Source organism: Lineus longissimus, chromosome 17 (genome assembly GCF_910592395.1).
Source record: "Lineus longissimus chromosome 17, tnLinLong1.2, whole genome shotgun sequence".
Taxonomy (NCBI): Eukaryota; Metazoa; Nemertea; class Pilidiophora; order Heteronemertea; family Lineidae; genus Lineus; species Lineus longissimus.
The window spans coordinates 933,179-955,837 of record NC_088324.1 but is presented as its reverse complement, the minus strand read 5'-3'; the positions used below and the strand labels follow the sequence as shown (position 1 = coordinate 955,837).

The following is a 22,659-nucleotide window of genomic DNA, read 5'->3' as shown; positions in this document are numbered from 1 at the left end:
TACACATGTTTATGTCTGTGACAGCCTCATTGGCACTAATAAGATGAATCAATTAAATTGAATTGTCAGGCAATGGTGGTCAACCTGCCTCGGGTTTGTCCCAATATCAGTCACATGATGACGGACCTAAAGCCTCATTTCATCAACTGTAGCCAGCTTATCGAGTTTTATCTCATTTACCTCAATTGTGTTCCACAAATCTGGCATCCTGAATATTTATCTCTCAGAAGTGGCCTCGGTCGCGTTGGCTCGATTCTTGGGACGGGACAGCGAAACCACACGAGATGGAGCAATCCCCCTGAAAAAATTGGAGACAATTCGACTGCTGCTTCAGTGAACAATGGGCGATCTGTTCAGGAGACGTCTTTCAAATCGCCCATTGTTTCATAGACGAGAGCTGGACAGACAGTTCCTGCTACTCTTCGCAGATTTCCTTCTTCCAATGCATACATCGCGTTTTGTCTCGACAACACTTGCACAGCTATTTACTTTAAGGTCACGTGCAGGTCTTTTTGGTTATTGCTGGGTGAAACTTGGTACTGCGGGACAGACTTATATGTCCACAAAACGCAATGTCACTGCTGGACTGATTTACAAGTCCACAAAACGCAGAATCGGACATGGACATCATTACCCCAGCAAGAACCCAATGTAACCCCACAAATAGGGCCGTTTATAATGTTTAAGACATGTTTATACAATAACAATGCTGAAGCTATTGCCTGCAGTGACCTTGCTAATGATTTTTATGTGGGAGGGGCCAGGGACCGTGACTATTGATAAAGTCCTCACGATATTATATTCGTCAACAATGGGGCACAGACTTTCAGATATTTTTGTGACTGACCTATATTACCAGTACAGTCCAATATATATTTCATTTTTCGTGACCGACCTCTATTACCAGTACAGTCCAATATCATTCTATTCTTCGTGACCGACCTATATTACCAGTACAGTCCAATATATATTTCATTTTTCGTGACTGACCTATATTACCAGTACAGTCCAATATATATTTTATTTTTCGTGACTGACCTATATTACCAGCACAGTCCAAAGATACTATTTAGTCTGTATATTATTCTAGGGCTGGGGTGGGGGATGGGGAAATTCTCCAGTGACAAACTTTTTGATTGTCATTCTGGTAAAAAAAACACGTCCAAAGAAGAAATTTATTCTCATAACTTTTAACAATGCTCGAAAAAAACTTTTAAAATGTTCATGTGGCGAGTCGCCACATGTACCGACTATACCTGTGGATCTAAATATATATATCATCATTGAAATCCTCAGAGAAATTAAACCAAGACAAAAAAGGGTTCCATGCCCTTGGTTTCCATGAACCGCGAACGATGCTAACGATAGGATTTAGCTGACAGGATTTGGCCACATGAACCCCTCCCTGTCCAGAAGACGCGGGGGTCGTCAGATCAATTTGAAACCGCCATGGACATCACTTCTTCCCCCTCACAAGTCGGTCGCGATGACCTTCATGTGCAAACCATTTTGGCTGTGGATGCCCTGGTAACCCATGTCGCCTAACCAGACATAGCGCGCTGCCTGACTAGAAGTTACCGCCTCTGAGACCCAGGGTTGAGACACTGGGGTCTGCCCCTAGCTGACAGGTGGCTGGAGATCCATATCATAGAGCATACCAACCGTACATAACCGGCTGGACTGGTACACCCTATCAGGCTCAGACTCCCCAACGGAGTCTATTGAGCGCAGCCGCAGCGCCAGTTAATATGGATGGATTTACGTCGTCAAATAACTGTCGACCTGATGAGCATTCGTTCACGGTACATAGAGTTTATCGGGGTTGGGGGCGAAGAGACAAGACCAGGAACTCCTATGGGGTCGCGGGCGCAATGCAACCCGAGGAACGAGATGCACCCAAAGTACAAACTCGAAAATAACTGGCTCATCCTTCGCCATAGGTGTCAAGTATGTACCACTTATACAGACAGGCGTCATTAACGTTGGGTAACACCTCACAAGGAGCAATACCAAGCATTTTCAAGACCTCATATTTAGCGAAAAGGTGTGACAATAATGATAATATATCAGATCCAATACCAGTCCCTTGACCAAACCCAACCATTTCTTGAAATTTCAGAGGACGTCGGGGCTTCTGAAAGAAAAAGTATTGGCCATGACAGCTACGGTAGATAGATCGAAGTGATAGATGGGCTAACTGTCTATCTGAAAAGGGCGGGTAGCGAATTTTTTTTTCCTGAACCTTTTGGGCACTATAGTGTACATTGGGACTTTCAGCATCAGATTTCGACAAATACATGACGTCAGAAGTCTTAGAAATTTTAGAGCAGTCGGAAGAGCGCTCGTCAGAAATGGCAGAATACGATGTTCGATCCAAAGGTCGTGAGTTCGAATCCGGTTGTGGACAACATTTTTCTTTTTCTTTTTTACTCTTTATATTTTATTTTCATAACGCGTTTCTTGTCCCTTGTTATTTAGATTTTAGATATTTTAGTTATTTCTGCTGCCTGCAATATACCTACAGAAAGGACAATAACAATAGCCCATCTCCAAGACACAAGGGATAGTCCTTCAGATATCATATTGAGCATGAATATACAATGAGACTTGTCTCATGTGAATAGTCTTCCTCCAGTAGGAATATGTTTCTCTGCAATGAGACTTGTCTTTCGATACTGCCTCGTGTGTATGGTCTTCCTCCAGTATTTTTTGATACTGTATGCTTTAAATTTGATTAACAAGCACAAAACAATACAAGCTTACTTCCAAGTTTCATGATGACACCCCGATGACGACACAGATTTATCGGATTCTGATTGGCTGAGAACCTGTGTACAAATGTACACTGTACTGCCCGAAAGGTTCAGGGAAAAAAATCGCGGGCGGGCGATTAAACAGGCGCATACAGTTAGATAGCAAAATGGTAACAAAATGGCCGAAATTTATCTTCGCACACCATCTTTATACTTGTATAAGGAGCTATAGGTAAAACTCAATGGTGACGAGATAATTACTGCTCCCGAAAGAGATTTTAAGTAGCCTAAGTCTTTTGTTTGCTGCTGGTTTGCTGCGGCTTTCAGCAGCTTCCTACCGACGGCACAAGGATATCTTTGAAAGCCACCACGTGACCGCAGGGCCAATGCATTGGTGTCATTATTCACATTTATCATCTTCGTGACCACGCGAAAACATACTTAAAGCTGACATGCATGCATAAAAACACAAACGACAAAGAAAGAAAACACAAACGCCCGACCACCAAAAGACAAACTGCACTTGAAACATGATAGACACCCAGCGACAGGTCTCACTTGACGGCAGAAACACAAGTTCATTGACGAGACAGGTCACAGAGAAAGAAAAAAACAAAAAATTATTCCTCGAGCGGGTTCGAACTCGGAACCCTCGCCACTTCATCCTTTCCGTCTTTTCTAATTTGGCCGTTAGGGTTTTTATGCATGCATGTCCGCTTTAAAGGGACAACCTGGGTGTGGGATTTCCCTGGCCAGGAGGATAATACCTCTGCTTGTCACCATGCGCCGCCACTTATCTCAAATGACGATTTTCGCCAGTGTGCGAGGCAGTTTTGGACATGACCTGTGAAATTCAGGCAGGCCTAAGGTTACACCCAGTTTTTGTGCACTGTTTATTGCAGTTCAATGATGTATTTCAATTTTCCTGTTTGGACTGAGAAGTCACGGTTCTACTGGAAGCCATTTTTGTAGGAAAAACCACCATATCTCATGCCACAGTTGTCCATTTAATACCACTGAATACAAGTGGGGGTAGGCCTATCACTAAACCATGGTCATTTCATAACACAAGCCTGGGAACAACTGGCAGGTTTATCAAAGCTCTGGGATGCTGATCTCCGACTGATCCTCGATCGTCGCACAGTTGGCAGCACAGAGGTGAAATTAGACGATTGGTGATCAATAAATCCTAAAGGCTAGAGGGAGGTTATTATAATATGATCTCCACCGCCCGACCCGATGACGTCATTACCGGAATTCAGGGTGGGAAATACCCCAAGTATTTACATCACAATGGCGGCAACTTCAGTTAAGTAATCGATGATCTAGAAGTTGCCACCCGGAATTCCGGTAATGACGTCATCGGGTCGGGCGGTGGAGATCATATTATAATTACCTTCCTCTAGCCTTTAGGATTTAGTGATCACCGAGACGATTGGTCATTTCTGCCATGTCTTCATGTAAATGTCTCTGAACTACTTCGATTGAATTATCTTTCTGATCCGGTCAAGGTCCTCATCATACATATCACATGTCACATTATCAAGGGCTGATTGGTTCAGAGATAGAATGTGTTATGAGCACGTGACACATTGCGCCAAACACGTGGCGCGTGACGTCTTAAAACATGGCAGACATGTGACCGATCGTCTCATTTTCTTGCTGCCAGAACGATATAGTACCATAGATAGGGTATGGGCTAACAGTGTCCCCCTTTCTAAGGTCAGCTGAACCGAGTGTGGAAATATTCAGAACAGCAGTGGCGGATTTAGGGGTCCCGCATGAGTCATCCCTCTTTGATATTTTAGGGCACCTCTCCTCAAGAACCCTCCCCTCATTTTCAGGATTGCACCTGCGGCTCTATCATGAGTTCTCATTGGTGGGGCAGCGCCCCCCCCCCCCCCCACCCCCCCCCCCCCCGGCCCCCCGCTTCTTTCCCAAATTTCTGGATCCGCCACTGCTGCAGAGATGAGACGTTTCAAAAGAATACATGTATGTGCGATCAAGGAAGTTTCGATAGAGTAAAATAACTCACCATTGTGGTGTTCACGTCGTATCTTGTGATAAACCGGTTGGGCAGCATTGGGTGTGCTGGACAGGACAACGTGTCTGGCGTCTGCAAGAAATGAAAATGAAAAGATAAGATAAGATTGTACATTGTATCAGACAATAGTCGCAAAATTTGGGGAGAAAAGTTGTGAAGAAATCAGGCTGAACTCACCAATGTTGAACCAGTGCTTCGACTTGGCGTCGACACAACTGAACGCTGATGTTCCCAAAACCGGTCTGTCATACCAGGAGCACAGCCAAATTCAACGCATCGTATTGAGTACTTTACGTCAGAGAGCTTACCAAACCACTCTTCTATTCAAATTGTGATTTTCAATCAAATTCATTGACCCATACACGAAAATGCTCACGATACAAAGCAGATTGGTCAAATACTGAGGTCACGGTCGGATGAACAGGAGTCGGACAACAAGTGACATAACTTCGCGGAAACTTGGCTTTTGTGGTATTTTTAAACGAGTCTACATGATTGTTGAAATTTATAGCCAGTGGTATTCACACATGGCAATTTTTTTTTAATTCAAGTTCAAGTTTGCGCACCGAGCGATTGAAAGTGGTCCGTTTTCGCGTACGTTGGGTGCGCTCAGATGAATTGATAGCTTATGCTGCTCCGTCTGTCTAGCTGAGAGTTATGTCTGGTCAAATCGTGTGTTTTTCCCACCGCTATCAGCTGGCCATCATGAGCCATTGACCATTCACACAAGTAGATTTATTCACACCGGCGCCACTGAAGTGCGGGTGTTGGACATCATGTATTTAAAAATCGTCTGCTAGGACATACAGTTGTGTGAGTTTACTAGAGCTTGCTCTATCGTCTGCTAGGACATACAGTTGTGTGAGTTCACTAGAGCTTCCTCTTTACATATTATGTGGAATGTTGTTTTGATAATAGGTTAACTTGGAATTGCTGGGAAAACGAATTTGACGGGGAAATCCGAGTCAAGATGTATACATCAATACATTGCATTTCGTCAAGCCACGTACCTGTAATAAAGTTTTCAGCCGTTTTCCCTTTGAAACAGTACTTTCTACATGCTCATAACTTTTTCCAAGATGTAATCTGAGAGGAACGCTTTCAAAGCCAAATAGACCTATCCTAGCCTGTCAAACCATGAAATTTTCGTTGTGTGTTACACAACGAAAAACACGTTTTGCATGATAATTTCAGGGTTTGGGGGTCTGAACATGGGGGGGGAATTTTGATGGCTTTTAACCAACGAGTCAGCTTTTTCACCACGACGGGTTAAATGGAGCCTCAAAACCACATAAGTAAGCAAATTGGACTGAAACTTCATCACTTTCTTCACTTTAAACACACCTTATTCTCAATTTTAGAAAAATTATATCTTAAATGGAAAATACCATTCAACTGGTATGATGAGACCACGCATTGATCTCAAACTGAACTATTTTCGGGTACAACCGCGTGCTGATTGGTTTAATACAGGTGCGTGACCGTCAGGCCAGAGTCCTCTATTAAAACATGTGTACATTACGTGTACATTGTTGTGCATAGGTTTTGGTAAAAAAAGTACTCATTGGACCAATCAATCTGCACAAAATTTTATATGTGTCAAGAAGAACCCAATAGCATAATAAAGTTTTTAAAAATTCCAATACCGATTGCCTGAGAAAAAAAGATTTCCGTACACCATGTCCATCAAAACGTCACTGGCGCATTGATATGGCCCTGTCAAAGTACAAGTTCTAAACTGACCAGTGAGACCACATTTTCTTAAATATATTATCAAAAAGCATATTTCTGTGATGGCCTGACTCTGTAGATTAAGAATCAACCACAGATTGAGAATTAATTCCACTTTGGTCCATCCCAGCCATGTATTTACCGCAACTTGACATTTTGATAAGCTCTATGTGACTTCCGGTCGTGGATGAATACAGGTCTCTGCCCGTCAGCGAATTTTTTTTCTGCAGGATACTTCTGCCACAGTGTACATCTGACAGCCAATCACAATTGGCGCGATCTTTGACGTCACACTGTTTATTTATGCATGATAATGCAAATACAATGGACGATACCGAGTCGCATGCTGAGTGCCACTTCAACTGTGAATGTGACAATAGTTCATTGTCTGACCCCAATTATGCTCAACTCAAGGTTTGTGTCGTAGTGTTTAGGAATGAATTGCACAGATTCATTGTAAAATTGATGATATTATGCGTACAAAAGAGGCATCAGCTGATCTGATCGCTACATTGCAGTGCATGCATTGATTTGTGAAATTTTGAGGGGCAGTGACACTGACAGTGTTGCCAATGTTGATAATTATTAAAGGGACAGTGTATCCGATGTCTCGCGATTTGTGAAATTTTAAGGGGCAGTGACACTGACAGTGTTGCCAATGTTGATAATTATTAAAGGGACAGTGTATCCGATGTCTGCTGTTGAAGGTATCAGGCCCTTTTTTTTGGTAGTTTGAACATTGTTGAAGGGCCATTGTATAAAACACATTTTGACAAGCAAACAAAATAAATTGAATGGTGGCGCCACCTATGCATATACAGCAGAACTAGTTACACGGTTGACAGATAAACATTCAACCTCGGCTATTTTGCCGAGCACAGTGCGCCTTTAACAGACAAGTCCAATAAATACAGTCCACTCGACAATGAAAATACATGTACATGTTAAGATACTGCAAATAAATATATTTTAGCTAATAAGCCCCCCTCTTAGGAGGGGCTCTTAAGATACACGTGTGTGCGGGAGTATATAATGTAAATGAAGTGAAATAAAGAGAGTAACTATATTGTATATCCAACAAACAATTTTTTTTGGTATTTTTCTGAATTAACTCCGTTGAGTTTACCGATTTCTCCGCGATCTTCCGGTGGTGGTTGCTATCCCATTGGTTGAAATTAATTTAAATCTTCATGGGAATTCGCTACATCATATGCCTAAGAAATTGGCCAATTATATTAATATTTTTATCAGAGAAATATCCGTCCTAAATAATGACAGAAAAGGGTGGTTTATTTCAATTTTGTGGCGACATGATCGAGGTCACGTGACATAAAAACAAAACAATCGCACACACCCGTCCAAAAAAGGCACTTTAAGAAAAACAAATACGTTTTTCCAGCTTAAAACCACACTGACGACTAAGTTATATTGGTCTACTGCCCAAATCTGAAGTATCAAATTGAATCACAAACTAGAACTAGCTCTATTTAGCTATAGTTGCGTGAAAAATTCGGGTGAGCGACGTACATTCTGTACCCTAGCGGCCAATAATTAAACTACTTTCAGCCGTCTGCTCCGGTCTCGTTAGGGAGTTTTTCCCAAATGTACGCGATGATGACGTGCCCCATTAACAGGACGTAACATCTATTTTAAAATGCGTTTCGAAAGTGAATGCATGAGGACAACCCATTTGTGTCGTATATCACTGGAAACGCCCGATTCCCGTGAATAAGGTCAATCACAATGTATTACATTACCAAAACAAAAATGTGTCGGAAGGAACTATATGGATGGTCCCATCGCACCCCCCCCCCCCCCAGCAGTATGACACAGAAGGGCTAGTTGACTGTTCACCCCCAACGCACTGGTAAAAACCTATGTCGACGGAGGGGGGTTTGGGGGGTGTCCCCCCATTGTAACAACTGTAGTTGTTAGAGCTTGCACTTAACATATGCTCGTAGGGGGGTTCGGGGGAGCTCCCCCGACCTAAAGGGGGGCTCACTAAGTTCTTGACTTTACATATTATACTCCTCTAACCATTTGCTAACTTGTTCTTTCCAAGATTATCAGAACACGTGGCATTGTTGACATTATTGCGCCATGTGGAAAGATGATGTCAACAAAGACACGTGCTTGCCTTGAATTCTGATTGGCTGTCAGATGTACACTATGGCAGAAGTATCCTGCAGAAAAAAAATTCGCTGCCCGTCAGTGGTACCGGGGAATGTGAAATTGGGATTCCCCGTTTTCGTCAGGCTGTTGAAATCCGTCGCTGCCGGGAATTTCTCCGAAGGGGCCGCGAGGACACTGTACATGGTTCTCTTGGGATTGTGAAATGGGTACACAACACTTCTACCACTCATATGACACCACTCTCACCCCAGAAGAAGCAATCCACTTCCCAGTCGAATTCCTCAACACATTGCACATCCCAGGCTTACCACCACACCGCCTCATTCTTGAAAAGGCTGTCCAGTAATCATCCTCAGATCACTCGAACCACCAAACATTACCAATGGAACCCGCTGTGTCGTACATACATGCCACCACAATGTCCTGGACGTCATCATCAGCAGGAAATGGCTTAATGGACTTTGCGCAACGAAAAGAAACGAAACGAGCGAAATGGGGGAGCGACCATTATGTTTTACCCCGGTACGTCAAGTTCGATACATGGTGTCAGTCACCAGTATGGATGTGTTTTCCATTATGAATACGTGTTTTTAAAACTCAAAATCATGAATTTCCTTTCCATTAGAAGACGATGACGACGTTTCAGTTTAGGAGCCTAAGTTTTGTGGTCCCAATGGCCAAATTAACCCCTCGTTGGCTGAAAAGTCGATTCACCGGTCACAAATGAAATGAAAATTAAAATGAAAATTAAAATGACCCCCAAAACTTCAGACCCCCAGCCTGGTAATTATCACGGTCAGCCCACAACAAAATTTCTATGGTTTGAAGATCTGACCCCGGGCTGTATTATCTGCCGGAAATTGACTTTCATCGGCACGTCTGGGAAAAATCTATGGGGCGCTAAACTTGACCAATTCAACTTTTTGATGCATTAGCAATTTGATAATAAATGTAGTGTGTACCCGTAACCGCTTGAGGTCTGGACTTAAAACTTTGTTTACAAATTCACACCAAATTTCGTTTCAAAATTATTCTTTGTTTGGCACCAGGGGGCGTAATGCAAAAAAAGCATGAAACAGACGATACGGCCCGTAGTTTTGTTGATACGAATCGTTTCCTGTATGGCCTTTACAAGCCGTTTCTCATTGAAATCCAAACTTGCTTTAGTGAGGGTGAATGTTAATACACACCTGTTCGCACTTACCTCGCTTTCGGATTTGTTGACAGGCTTCCCCGCAATGACGTCATTATCTATTTATAGATGGTGGCTGGAACCTGGCCTCCGTCCGTCCCGTCAATACAAAAGTCAAGGTCAAACACAACAGCGTCGTCTGACGGTGGCCAGTGGTACCAGGCTAACACCCGGAGCCAGGAGTAAAGGCACTTCCAACACTCGTCACAAACAAACACCACCTCAATCATGAATTAGGCCTACTTTCCATTCCCACCATCACCCATGTCACCACGGTGCGATCTATTTATTCACTCCGTATTATTCGCACCATCACGATACGGCACCTTTCACCGTAATGGTGTTTCTGACGGTGCGAATAAGACCGGAAACAATGGCCCGATGCACCGTGGCGGTTCGAATAACCGTCGATTGTTCCCATTGTTCAAAGCGCCTTGGTAACCAACTGTGGCAGAGACAGTAGATCGAGTGAGACTAAACGGTTGTAGTCACCGTTGACGACGCTTGGAGACTGCTAAAAATTCAGGTCAAACCACAAGTACGATGACGTAGTTTACATCATCAATCTTTGAAACAACACACGATCTGGTGACGTTTATAACATCAGCTGATTCTGGATTTGATAAAATAGCAAGAAATTTAGAATCGAAACATACTTTATGAAATAAAATGCACTGGAATTTTATATCATTACGATCTGCATCAAAGGTTCTATTATTGTCAAGAGTTCAGTGTGCCAAAATCTTCCCAACAAGGGCCTATTGTGAAAATAATGGAGGTCAAAAGTTCCGATCCTGGAAGTGGAATTCACTGGTGTACATTTCTGCACCTCTTGTGCTGTGTGGTTGTGTTGGGGCTTTTGCCTGGCTGCGCAAAGATACAGTGTTGGGACAGGGGGACCAGGTGAACGTCTCACGGAAGAGAAGAACACTTGAAAATGCAATACAAGAGAGTAGAGACATTATCCAAAGAGTAAAGGTATAATCATAATGATTCCATCGGCGGCGGCTTCACCTCGCCACCGGTGAGTCACCTGTCGTTCTTCTACTAATATACCACATTAGAAAGTCGGCCAGTCGGTAACAGCAAATCTTGACAGTGGATCATTCTGACATGACAGTGCAGGTACTTGTATTTGCAAGCACTTGTATTTGCCTACTTGTATCTGACTGCTAACCGGCTTTTGAATGTGGTCTACTCTAAGTCAGGCCTTGTCTCAAAACTTAAGACGATAAAAGAAAAAATACTTCAGAGAAGGTTTCCTTTTTCATCTTAACTATAGATTCATGTACTTGATGGGGAACAACGTTTACATAGTGTTGGCCGTCATCACGTCACGATGCATTGCAGCTCTGACGGTCTTACATTACTGTGACGTGACGTAATGCAATGTCCTCGTAAACGTTGTTCCCAATCAAGTGCATGAATCTTTAACTCGGCATTGGCCATTACTGCCAAATTCACTATTCGTATGGAATAGATAATAAACACAGAGTGCATGCGCTTAAACCATAATATGCATTGCTTTTAAAACACTACCATGTTAACAAACTTGTAGCCTGCCCATAGCGGTTGGTGAAAAACATAAGTCGTACTTCCACCTATCAAATCCCCGTGTCTTTTGCGCTTACACCTATGAATTGCCGTGTCTTAATGGACCTGTGTGTCAAATCCCTGTGTCTATTAGCCCCATCAAGCTCGATGGGGCTAATCGGGGGCTAATTTAGACCCGTGTTCAACACGGTTTTTGATAGGTGGAATCTGAGTAGACACGGCAATTGCAAGTTCTAAGATCCGGCGACAGATGGCGCGGTGCAGTTGCCTCGGTATTGCGCATGTGAAATTCACCTCCAACGGGAAAGAAACACAGGAGAGCTCCCTACTTACAGCGCACCTGTCGCCGGGGCTATTAACCATTATCTAACATCACTGATAGGTTTGCCCGGGTTTTTTTGACACACGGCGAAGACACGGGTCTTGAAAAAACTTTGGCCATTTTGAAACAACCCTTTTCACAGGCAACGTTTGTTTACCATGGCAAAAAGTAAAAATATACAAACTTATTCAAGCAATTTACTTGAATCATTGTCCATGTCTTCCAATGTTCATGATATTTTGAATGCTTTTGGTGGTGATTTGATTTAAAACATGACTTTCATGTTGAGGTAACCTTACGTTGCCTGTGAAAAGGTCTTTTCAAAATGGACAAAATTTATTTCGCATACGGTCTATTTGGAGACCGTTTCAAAGCAAACTTGATTTAGAAGACGGCTAACTCCAGACAGATGGGCAACACATTAGGAGATAATATCCTAGCGAAAATGTCAATGTTGCACGATTGTGTAACATGTGTAAACCGCTGGTATCAACAGCGCCATTTTGTACAAAAACCCGGGCATTTCTTAAGATTGTCAAAATTGCAGTGAAGAAGAAAGAGCATCAAGATTCATTTCCTCATCCATCCAAATTATCAAACAACAGAACAATGAAATAACACTGTTGAGAAATTTGATGTTACTTGTGTTTTATCTAATCTTTATTGGTCGACTCCACACATATTGCTGTCAGGGGTAAGACCGACTCAGACCAATACCTGGCCTCCAAAAGGGACGAAGTGCGAGGTGCTTATTGCGAAAATGATTGGTTGACAAACAATGGGCTGATTGGCTAGCCTTGTGACGTCACACTAGTTTAACCTATTACCTAGTTTCCAAGGTCAGAAAGGTCAAACTCTAAAATTTTGCTGAAGGTGGTACATTAACACTTGTCAAAGATTCTTCAAATTTTATGTACATTAGACACTTGGCACCTGGGATACATAGTGCTTTGATTGGTCATGGATTCCATTCCTCAAATTTACTCTTCAGTCGGGTGGTGAAGGGCTTTGGGCAAGTCAAGGGTTCGATTCTTATATGGGGTGGTGAAGTGCTTTGAAACGGATTCGATTTGTCAGATTTAGGTAGGGTGCATGGTGTCTCAAATCGGAGGTTTTAGGCCCAATTAATGGTGGCTCACATCTGAGGGTGGACCTCCGATGAGAGGTTTTGGATCCCATGATGTCTCAGATCAGAGGTGGGGTGCATGGTGTCTCAGATCGGAAGTATTGGATCACATGGTGTCTCACACCAGAGCAGAGGTGGGGTGCATAGTGTCTCAGATCGGAAGTATTGGATCACATGGTGTCTCACACCAGATCAGAGGTGGGGTGCATGGTGTCTCAGATCGGAAGTATTGGATCACATGGTGTCTCACACCAGAGCAGAGGTGGGGTGCATAGTGTCTCAGATCGGAAGTACTGGATCACATGGTGTCTCACACCAGAGCAGAGGTGGGGTGCATGGTGTCTCAGATCGGAAGTTTTGGATCACATGGTGTCTCACACCAGAGCAGAGGTGGGGTGCATTGTGTCTCAGATCGGAAGTTTTGGATCACATGGTGTCTCACACCAGAGCAGAGGTGGGGTGCGTTGTGTCTCAGATCGGAAGTATTGGATCACATGTTGTCTCACACCAGATCAGAGGTGGGGTGCATGGTGTCTCAGATCGGAAGTTTTGGATCACATGGTGTCTCACACCAGAGCAGAGGTGGGGTGCATTGTGTCTCAGATTGGAAGTATTGGATCACATGGTGTCTCACACCAGAGCAGAGGTGGGGTGCATTGTGTCTCAGATCGGAGATTTTGGATCCCATGGTGCCACAGATCAGAGGTTTTGGGCCCAATGGTGTGGTCTCACATCCGAGGTAGGGTGCATGTTGTCTTGGATCACACCGTGTCTCAGATCGGAGGTATGGTGCTTGGTGTCTCAGACTAAAGGTTTTGAGTCACATGGTGTCTCAGATCGGAGGCAGGGTGTGAAGTGTCTCAGACTGAAGGTTTTGAGTCACATGGTGTCTCAGATCGGAGGTAGGGTGTGAGGTGTCTCAGACTGAAGGTTTTGAGTCACATGGTGTCTCAAATCGGAGGTAGGGTGCTTGGTGTCTCAGACTGAAGGTTTTGAGTCACATTGTGTCTCAAATCGGAGGTAGGGTGTGAGGTGTCTCAGACTGAAGGTTTTGAGTGACATTGTGTCTCAAATCGGAGGTAGGGTGTGAGGTGTCTCAGACTGAAGGTTTTGAGTCACATTGTGTCTCAGATCGGAGGTAGGGTGTGAGGTGTCTCAGACTGAAGGTTTTGAGTCACATGGTGTCTCGGATCGGAGGTAGGGTGCGTGGGTGTGGCTAGAATAAGAGTTTTTCAAGGAGGCAGCATATGCTAAGTTTAGAAGAGCACATGGCGAAGTAACAGATGGTCACGTGGTGTTGTTTGTGTCTGTGATGAAGTAGATGGTTAAAAAAACACCATTATGTGGCAAGCGATGTCCGTTACTTGAACAATGATGAGCTTTGCCATAGAGAGCTGTTTGATGTTGATTGAAGTGAACACTCATTCCATGCAAATGATTAATACAGGGCACTCTCCAATGCAGAGGTATCTGTGGGTCTTTGTTGTTGAGGGTGAACAAGTTGAGAATATGTGAATTGAATTGGAACAAGGAAGTTTTTTACCTATACGAATCTCCTTGATTGATTGAATTGAGTGTTATGTCCACCCGGGTATGGAAGTGGAATCTCCACGATGTGTTTTTAACTGTGCCAATTGATGACTGATTTGCTTGTGTGGAAGTAGAAAATCTCCTGCTGGAAGAAGTGTCTGGTCGTATCATTTGGACAGATTATTGGTAAAATAGTTTTGTATATATGTCATGACCATCTCGGTTCTAAGAGATTGATATTGAGCCCTTGATCCCGCACATTTGAATAATGAATCGTATTCTTTCAGGATGAGGTTGGTGCCCCAGGAATTGTGGTTGGTGTGTGTGTTGATGGTGAGCATGTCTGGAAAGAAGGATCGGGCTATTCTGATGTTGAGAATCGTGTCCACTGCAACTCGGAGACAGTCATGAGGATAGCCAGCATCTCCAAGGTTATCACCATGACGATAGTTGCCAAGCTGATGGAGAACAATCAACTTGATATTGATAAACCGGTTCAAGAATATGTGAAGGAATTTCCAGAGAAAACCTTTGAGGGGGAAAAGGTAACCAGTTACTTGCAGGATAATGCTAGAAATGATCTGGGACAACCCACAAAACATCAGCTCAAAAAGGTTTTGTCCGTATTCAAAATGACATGTCATATATCGGCCAATAATAGATGGATATCTGCTGGCGTCACAGCTAATTTGTAAACATCATGCGCGCGCACTCTCGTATCTCTTCAACATGGTTTTCATGAAGAAAAGTGGCGATAAACTGTCGTCCTGGTGAGATTTCTCTCGATAACATAATGATGCTTTTAACCGAAGATGTACGACTGTCATTGTAACAAAATCGTACCCAAGTTTTATTCTAAAATATCATATAAGTCACGAGATAGGCGAGAAAAACTCCTCGTATCCAAGTGAAACCAACAATGATCGTGGAAGTTGATATTGTTATGACACGTGATGCCCTCTTGAGATACGAGTAACGGAGCCAACGGTAATGATGTCATCTTAAAAGATATCCATCTATAACATCCGGTTCACCCGTCGATTGATCAGATATATGCATTGTTTGATTCACGAGGCAAGGGCATTCACTCCATCTCAAGGTGACAGGCTATAGATACGGATACGTTATATGGGTAGGAGATTAGATGTTGCTGAAAGACTCTAATATCAAACGGCCCGGTAGTCAAGAGGTTGACCACTAGGCCATCGAGATCGGTGGTCTACGTTGACCACCATGTTTTCATCACATCATTTTGATAGTATACGATCCTTAAGTTTCCTTCCAGTGATTATTTGGCATGTTTATCAACTATGTTGGCACACCCTGTAAAATTGTCTCCATCATGTATCAGGTTACCATAACAACGCGTCATCTATTGTCACACGTGAGCGGGATCAGACACTATGAGACGGCTGAAGAGATTCAGAAGAAGAAGCAAGAAAAGGAACGAGAGAAGAAAGAAGGCAAGAAGTTGGTCAAGAACGAGAATGAGTTAAAGATGAAGGAGTATAATCTGAAGGAGAAATATGCGAGTGTGAAGGATGCCTTGATGATCTTTAAAGATGATGAGTTGATACATAAGCCAGGTGAGAGGAAAAATAATACCAAGTTTTTTGCAGTGCAATGTCTTTGCTCCTCACTACTAGCTTTGAACTGAGGTGGCATGATGATGTGTCTTTGCTCCTCACTCCTAGCTTTGTACTGAGGTGGCATGATGATGTGTCTTTGCTCCTCACTCCTAGCTTTGTACTGAGGTAGCATGATGATGTGTCTGCTCCTCACTCCTAGCTTTGAACTGAGGTGGCATGATGATGTGTCTTTGCTCCACACTCCTAGCTTTGAACTGAGGTAGCATGATGATGTGTCTTTGCTCCTCACTCCTAGCTTTGAACTGAGGTAGCATGATGATGTGTCTTTGCTCCTCACTCCTAGATTTGAACTGAGGTAGCATGATGATGTGTCTTTGCTCCTCACTCCTAGCTTTGAACTGAGGTAGCATGATGATGTGTCTTTGCTCCTCACTCCTAGCTTTGAACTGAGGTAGCATGATGATGTGTCTGCTCCTCACTCCTAGCTTTGAACTGAGGTAGCATGATGATGTGTCTTTGCTCCACACTCCTAGCTTTGAACTGAGGTGGCATGATGATGTGTCTTTGCTCCTCACTCCTAGCTTTGTACTGAGGTAGCATGATGATGTGTCTTTGCTCCTCACTCCTATCTTTGTACTGAGGTAGCATGATGATGTGTCTGCTCCTCACTCCTAGCTTTGAACTGAGGTAGCATGATGATGTGTCTTTGCTCCTCACTCCTAGCTTTGTACTGAGGTAGCATGATGATGTGTCTTTGCTCCTCACTCCTAGCTTTGTACTGAGGTAGCATGATGATGTGTCTTTGCTCCTCACTCCTAGCTTTGTACTGAGGTAGCATGATGATGTGTCTTTGCTCCACACTCCTAGCTTTGAACTGAGGTGGCATGATGATGTGTCTTTGCTCCTCGCTCCTAGCTTTGAACTGAGGTGGCATGATGATGTGTCTTTGCTCCTCACTCCTAGCTTTGAACTGAGGTAGCATGATGATGTGTCTTTGCTCCTCACTCCTAGCTTTGAACTGAGGTAGCATGATGATGTGTCTTTGCTCCTCACTCCTAGCTTTGAACTGAGGTAGCATGATGATGTGCCTTTGCTCCTCACTCCTAGCTTTGAACTGAGGTAGCATGATGATGTGTCTGCTCCTCACTCCTAGCTTTGAACTGAGGTAGCATGATGATGTGTCTTTGCTCCTTACTCAAAATGTGTTTACCTTGGTTTTTGTGAAAAGATAATCAATTTGAGTTATAGAGGGTGGGTCAATAAAAAGGTAATCCTGAAACAATCGGCTTTTATGTGATAATTAATGATGCCATGAATATTTCATTGGATGTATGATAAAGAAGGAGCAAGGCCCTTTCCATTGATGTCTTCATATCACCCTTGCACCAACAGATGACTCCACACCATTTTTGTCTTGAAAACGGCCTAGGTTTAAGCAGGTTTGAGATAGGAACTTCCAAACGAATGTCACCTCTCAATCCACCCTGTATTTCAATGGAGATACCTTAGTCCCCTCTTTTTGCAGAACCTAGAGTCTCAGAATTTCAGTGTTGTTGATATGAGCGAGACTGTACAGTGTTTTTTGGCAGGGAGATATTGTATGATGGAGGTGTTGATATCTATATGAGTGAGACTGTACAGTGTGTTTTGGCAGGGAGATATTGTATGATGGAGGTGTTGATATCAATATGAGTGAGACTGTACAGTGTGTTTTGGCAGGGAGATATTGTATGATGGAGGTGTTGATATCTATATGAGTGAGACTGTACAGTGTGTTTTGGCAGGGAGATATTGTATGATGGAGGTGTTGATATGAGTGAGACTGTACAGTGTGTTTTGGCAGGGAGATATTGTATGATGGAGGTGTTGATATCAATATGAGTGAGACTGTACAGTGTGTTTTGGCAGGGAGATATTGTATGATGGAGGTGTTGATATCAATATGAGCGAGACTGTACAGTGTGTTGGCAGGGAGATATTGTATGATGGAGGTGTTGATATCAATATGAGTGAGACTGTACAGTGTGTTTTGGCAGGGAGATATTGTATGATGGAGGTGTTGATATCAATATGAGCGAGACTGTACAGTGTGTTTTGGCAGGGAGATATTGTATAATGGAGGTGTTGATATCAATATGAGCGAGACTGTACAGTGTGTTTTGGCAGGGAGATATTGTATGATGGAGGTGTTGATATCAATATGAGTGAGACTGTACAGTGTGTTTTGGCAGGGAGATATTGTATGATGGAGGTGTTGATATCAATATGAGTGTGAGACTGTACAGTGTGTTTTGGCAGGGAGATATTGTATGATGGAGGTGTTGATATCAATATGAGCGAGACTGTACAGTGTGTTTTGGCAGGGAGATATTGTATGATGGAGGTGGTGATATCAATATGAGCGAGACTGTACAGTGTGTTTTGGCAGGGAGATATTGTATGATGGAGGTGTTGATGTCAATATGAGCGAGACTGTACAGTGTGTTTTGGCTCACCTGTGACCCTTTGTCAAAGCGATTCATCCGGCGTTAGACATGGGGGCATGTTTCTAAACCCCTTAAGCTACGGAAGTTAAACTTAGTACACACATACCCCTGGGTGACCGCTACTTGGACACCAAATCGTAGCCCCTTATGATTTCCAGTTTGGCCAACAGGGGTCTTTTGAAAAAAACACAAGAAGTGTTATGTCTCCCGTAATAATGGTCACAGCTCGCTGACATTTTTAAGGCATACAGATTTTTGATTCGACCTATTTTTCAAGGTCACAGAGGTCAAATTGTGTTGTCGGCACCACCATTCGACAATAGTGGCACGTTGTGTTACCGCTTTAGCTACAGACCCCAAACTTTGTACAAATGAATCCTAAGGTAGGGGGAAATTATGTGCCAAATTGCCGCCCAATACCAGTCCTCATTTGGCTACCAGGGGCGTTATGCGAAAACACAAAAAGTGTGATAACTCCTCTGATAATGGTCAAAGCTGGCTGAAATATTTAAAGTGTTATATAATATGGATGCTTGACTTGATGTATTTTCAAGGTCACAGAGGTCAAAGTGTACCGTCAGGATCAACGTTCGGCAATAATGGCACGTTTTGTATTCGCTACAGATCTTGTTACAAATGTACCCCTGAACCCACACATCAAAGATGATGTTGTCCATGGGTACATCTGTCTCCTTTGTGTCCTTGGACAACAGGTGAGCACATGGTCCCTGGACCATTTCATTGGAGACACATGTTTTGCTTGACGTGTTCATATGAATATGAGCTGGACTGTCTTTTTATTTCCAGGCACTGAGTTCCTCTACTCAACCCACGCTTGGACGCTTGTTAGTGCTGTGTTAGAGGGCGCCACTAAGAAGGAATTCCCGGACATGCTGCGTAGTTTATTCAAAGAGCTTGGCATGACGAGGACGTATCTAGATGAAAACGAGCCGCTGATTTATGGAAGATCAAGGCAAGTTGTTCTTCTCCAAATTTCAATGACTTCTTTCCAAAAGGGGGTCGTTCGTACCTTGCCCCTCCCCCTTTGGGGGTGCCAGTCTACATCTATTTTCGGAAGAAAATCTTTACCAGGCTTCACTGTAGTTCCTTCTGGTATAAGGTCACATCACAGCCCACTGAATCAAGGCTCAGGATGGTGGTAAATAATGTCCATGAAGGGTTAAAGTTGAAGGAGAATGAATTCACAGAAGTTCCTCTATAAATTTCTTTATGCTCCCTCTTCTAGTTATACCCTCTACATTGTTTTAAACCCTTACTGGCCCCTGATTGAGGCTCAGAATTCAATTCCTTTGCCCACATGACCCAGTATTCAAGCACTTACCGTGTAGAAGCTCTAGACTGTCATCATGGTATACATGATATGTATGCAAGTGCTGCACGCAATCATTACCAAGATTGTCTCCTTTCACTTTTATCTCCAAAAGCTCGCGAATAAAGCCTACATTAAACTTTTTCAATAATGAACTGATTGTCTTTTTTCAGGTTTTATGAAAGGAACAATAAAGGTAAAATAATGAATACACCATACGTGGACAACTCTTACAAGTGGGCTGGAGGTGGATTACTTTCAACTGTTGGAGACTTGTTAAAGTTTGGCAATGTTATTTTATACAGTTACCAATGGCATCCAAACAACTTTTCTTCTGAGCTGTCTACCGGAATTCATATGTCTAATGAATCAGAGGAGTTGGTTGTAAATCATGAAAAAGACATAATCAAAGCAAAAGGTCTTCCAGGATATTTAAGTCGGCAGACTATAGTAAAGACTTGGGACGTGAATGAGAAGGCCAAGTGCTCATGGGATAAGAATGGTCACTTTGCTTTAGGCTGGGCTGTTGTTCCTGAGAAGAAGACGAATGGTTGTTGTCAGGAGCAGCGTTTCTATATCTCACATACAGGTGGAGCTGTTGGTGCTTCCAGTGCCTTGGTTATCCTTCCACGTGAGGGTGAAGGCAGTCATACAGTGCCCCCTAGTGGTGTGGTTGTTGGTATAATAACAAATCTGAGTAGTGTTGGACTTGCTAAGGTTGCCATGGAGATAGCTGCTTTATTTGAAGATGTTCCCATGCCGATTCAAGGCAAGTAACTTCTTCCATGCCAATTTTCATGTCGCACACCAAAATAAGCGTGAACAACTTATTTCTAGTCACCTTGTTTGTTAAGCACGCAGGCATACAGGTTAATGTCACTGCCTGACAAAATCGTGCATACCATGACACCAATAAAAAAGTGAGTCACATTGCAGGGGGGGTTTAATTTGACCACTCATCACTCTGTGCCACTGTGTTAATCAATCAGCAATCAGTCGACAAGCATTGTTTTCTGCCAAGTTTTGTTTTGCTTGTCAAAAGTTGTAATGTCCAATGTGAATGATTTTGAGGGCAACTGATCTACTTGAGATGTATTGCCTCATGAAAATAAATTGTTTTGAAAAAATTGTGCTTGTTTTAAATCTGAAAATCCATGCAGTCTCATCTGACATAAAGACATCATGAACATGAATACGACATATGTTTGATTTTTATACAAAAAATTGCTTCCAGCAGTTCCGTCTGTGACTTCTCCAAAAAGCAAAAAAGGAAATGAAACGTCCTGGGGATATTGTGCTCACCTGGGAATAATTCAGTTGCAGATGAAATGACATATGGAGGTTAAATTGACTTTTAGATATGACAAAATGTGGCACTGTCAATGACACTTTTAGAGTTTGACCTCTTTGAACTTGATAAACTAGGTCACAATTGACCTAAATTGAGTCAACTTGTACAGCTGCCCAATATGTGTCTCCATATAAAAGTTGAAGAATCTCAGACAAATAGTAGTTAAATGTGTCGATTTCAGTGGAATTTCAGGGTTTGACCTTTCTCACCTTGGAAATTAGGTGAAAGTCAAAATGTTATACGCTCTATGTCCATCTTTGAGGATCACACTGTGAAGGTTTTTTGATATAACTGACATTGAGTTTTACGACCTGACCTACTTACACCTGAAAAGTAGGCCCAGAAAGAAGGTCAAATGGTGATGATTATTTTTGTGTCAAGTCATGTTGTCATAAGACATCCTCACACCAAGTTTCAACTTTCTGGACTCAATAGTGAGCAAAAATGTCCCTATTGCTGACAGACGACGGACCGACAGAAGACGGACAAGACGTGATGACAGAAGCTCACCCATGTGAGATAAAAATCAGTGAACCACAATTAACAATGACGGGAACGAGGTATAACCATAGCCGTGCCTGAATATGACAAGCCAGGTCCAAAACTGCCTCGGCAACACTGGCAAAACGCATTATAAAAGACAGCATCAGTGTGATGCAACAAGTTGTGCCACATGGCAACACGGGTATCATCCTCCTGACAAGGTAAATCCACTCCCCAAGTTGTCCCTTTTTAACCACCCTGCTTCTACCAGGCGATATGGCAGCAATGTGGCAGCAACCAGGCGATATGGCAGCAATGTGGCAGCAACCAGGCGATATGGCAGCAATGTGGCAGCAACCAGGCGATATGGCAGCAATGTGGCAGCAACCAGGCGATATGGCAGCAATGTGGCAGCAACCAGGCGATATGGCAGCAATGTGGCAGCAACCAGGCGATATGGCAGCAATGTGGCAGCAACCAGGCGATATGGCAGCAACCAGGCGATATGGCAGCAATGTGGCAGCAACCAGGCGATATGGCAGCAATGTGGCAGCAACCAGGCGATATGGCAGCAATGTGGCAGCAACCAGGCGATATGGCAGCAACCAGGCGATATGGCAGCAACCAGGCGATATGGCAGCAATGTGGCAGCAACCAGGCGATATGGCAGCAATGTGGCAGCAACCAGGCGATATGGCAGCAACCAGGCGATATGGCAGCAATGTGCAGCAACCAGGCGATATGGCAGCAATGACAACTTCAGATGAGATATTGGTTATAACCAAGATTTCTCAGGCTTGCGGCTTAATGAATTAAAGACAACCTGCCATTTTCAACCTTTTGTAATTTGATATCATGATAATGATAAATAATACTGTCACTCCGACGTGACACTGCTGGTGCCAAGCCGACTGTTGCGCCTGGTAAACATGTAACTCATCCGCATGATGATATGACATTCTTATTACAACTCCCTGCACTAACCCATAAACTTTGGTTCTTCGAAAACAAATAATGGACTTGCTTGGTCCTTGG

General features: G+C 43.2%; 2 protein-coding genes across 5 annotated transcripts in view; one reads left to right on the top strand and one right to left on the bottom strand.

Moving 5' to 3' along the window:
* Positions 1-22,659, bottom strand: part of LOC135501342 (uncharacterized) — a 54,111-nt gene that overhangs the window by 780 nt on the left and 30,672 nt on the right. For 2 of the 4 annotated variants that reach the window (XM_064793402.1, XM_064793405.1), the window contains 2 exons: positions 4,789-4,869; positions 195-2,134 (listed from right to left, as the gene is read on the bottom strand). In XM_064793402.1, coding sequence (XP_064649472.1) covers positions 1,925-2,134; positions 4,789-4,869 — 291 coding nt within the window. In that variant the 3' untranslated portion in view covers positions 195-1,924. Of the gene's footprint in view, positions 1-180; positions 2,135-4,788; positions 4,870-22,659 lie in introns of those variants that run through there. The other 2 variants (XM_064793406.1, XM_064793403.1) reach the window with 2 other exon arrangements.
* Positions 10,450-20,859, top strand: LOC135501341 (serine beta-lactamase-like protein LACTB, mitochondrial). The gene is made up of 5 exons (XM_064793401.1): positions 10,450-10,831; positions 14,673-14,930; positions 15,737-15,971; positions 19,268-19,433; positions 19,964-20,859. Exons 1-5 carry the CDS (start codon positions 10,523-10,525, stop codon positions 20,565-20,567), a joined length of 1,572 nt encoding a protein of 523 aa, XP_064649471.1. The 5' UTR covers positions 10,450-10,522; the 3' UTR covers positions 20,568-20,859.

Coding starts and splice junctions, on each gene's coding strand:
- LOC135501341 (XM_064793401.1), top strand. CDS start 10,523: ATGCACTGGAATTTTATATCATTACGATCTGCATCAAAGGTTCTATTA. Junction 14,931..15,736: donor AAACCTTTGAGGGGGAAAAG/GTAACCAGTTAC, acceptor ATCATGTATCAG/GTTACCATAACAACGCGTCA. Junction 15,972..19,267: donor TGAGTTGATACATAAGCCAG/GTGAGAGGAAAA, acceptor TTTTATTTCCAG/GCACTGAGTTCCTCTACTCA.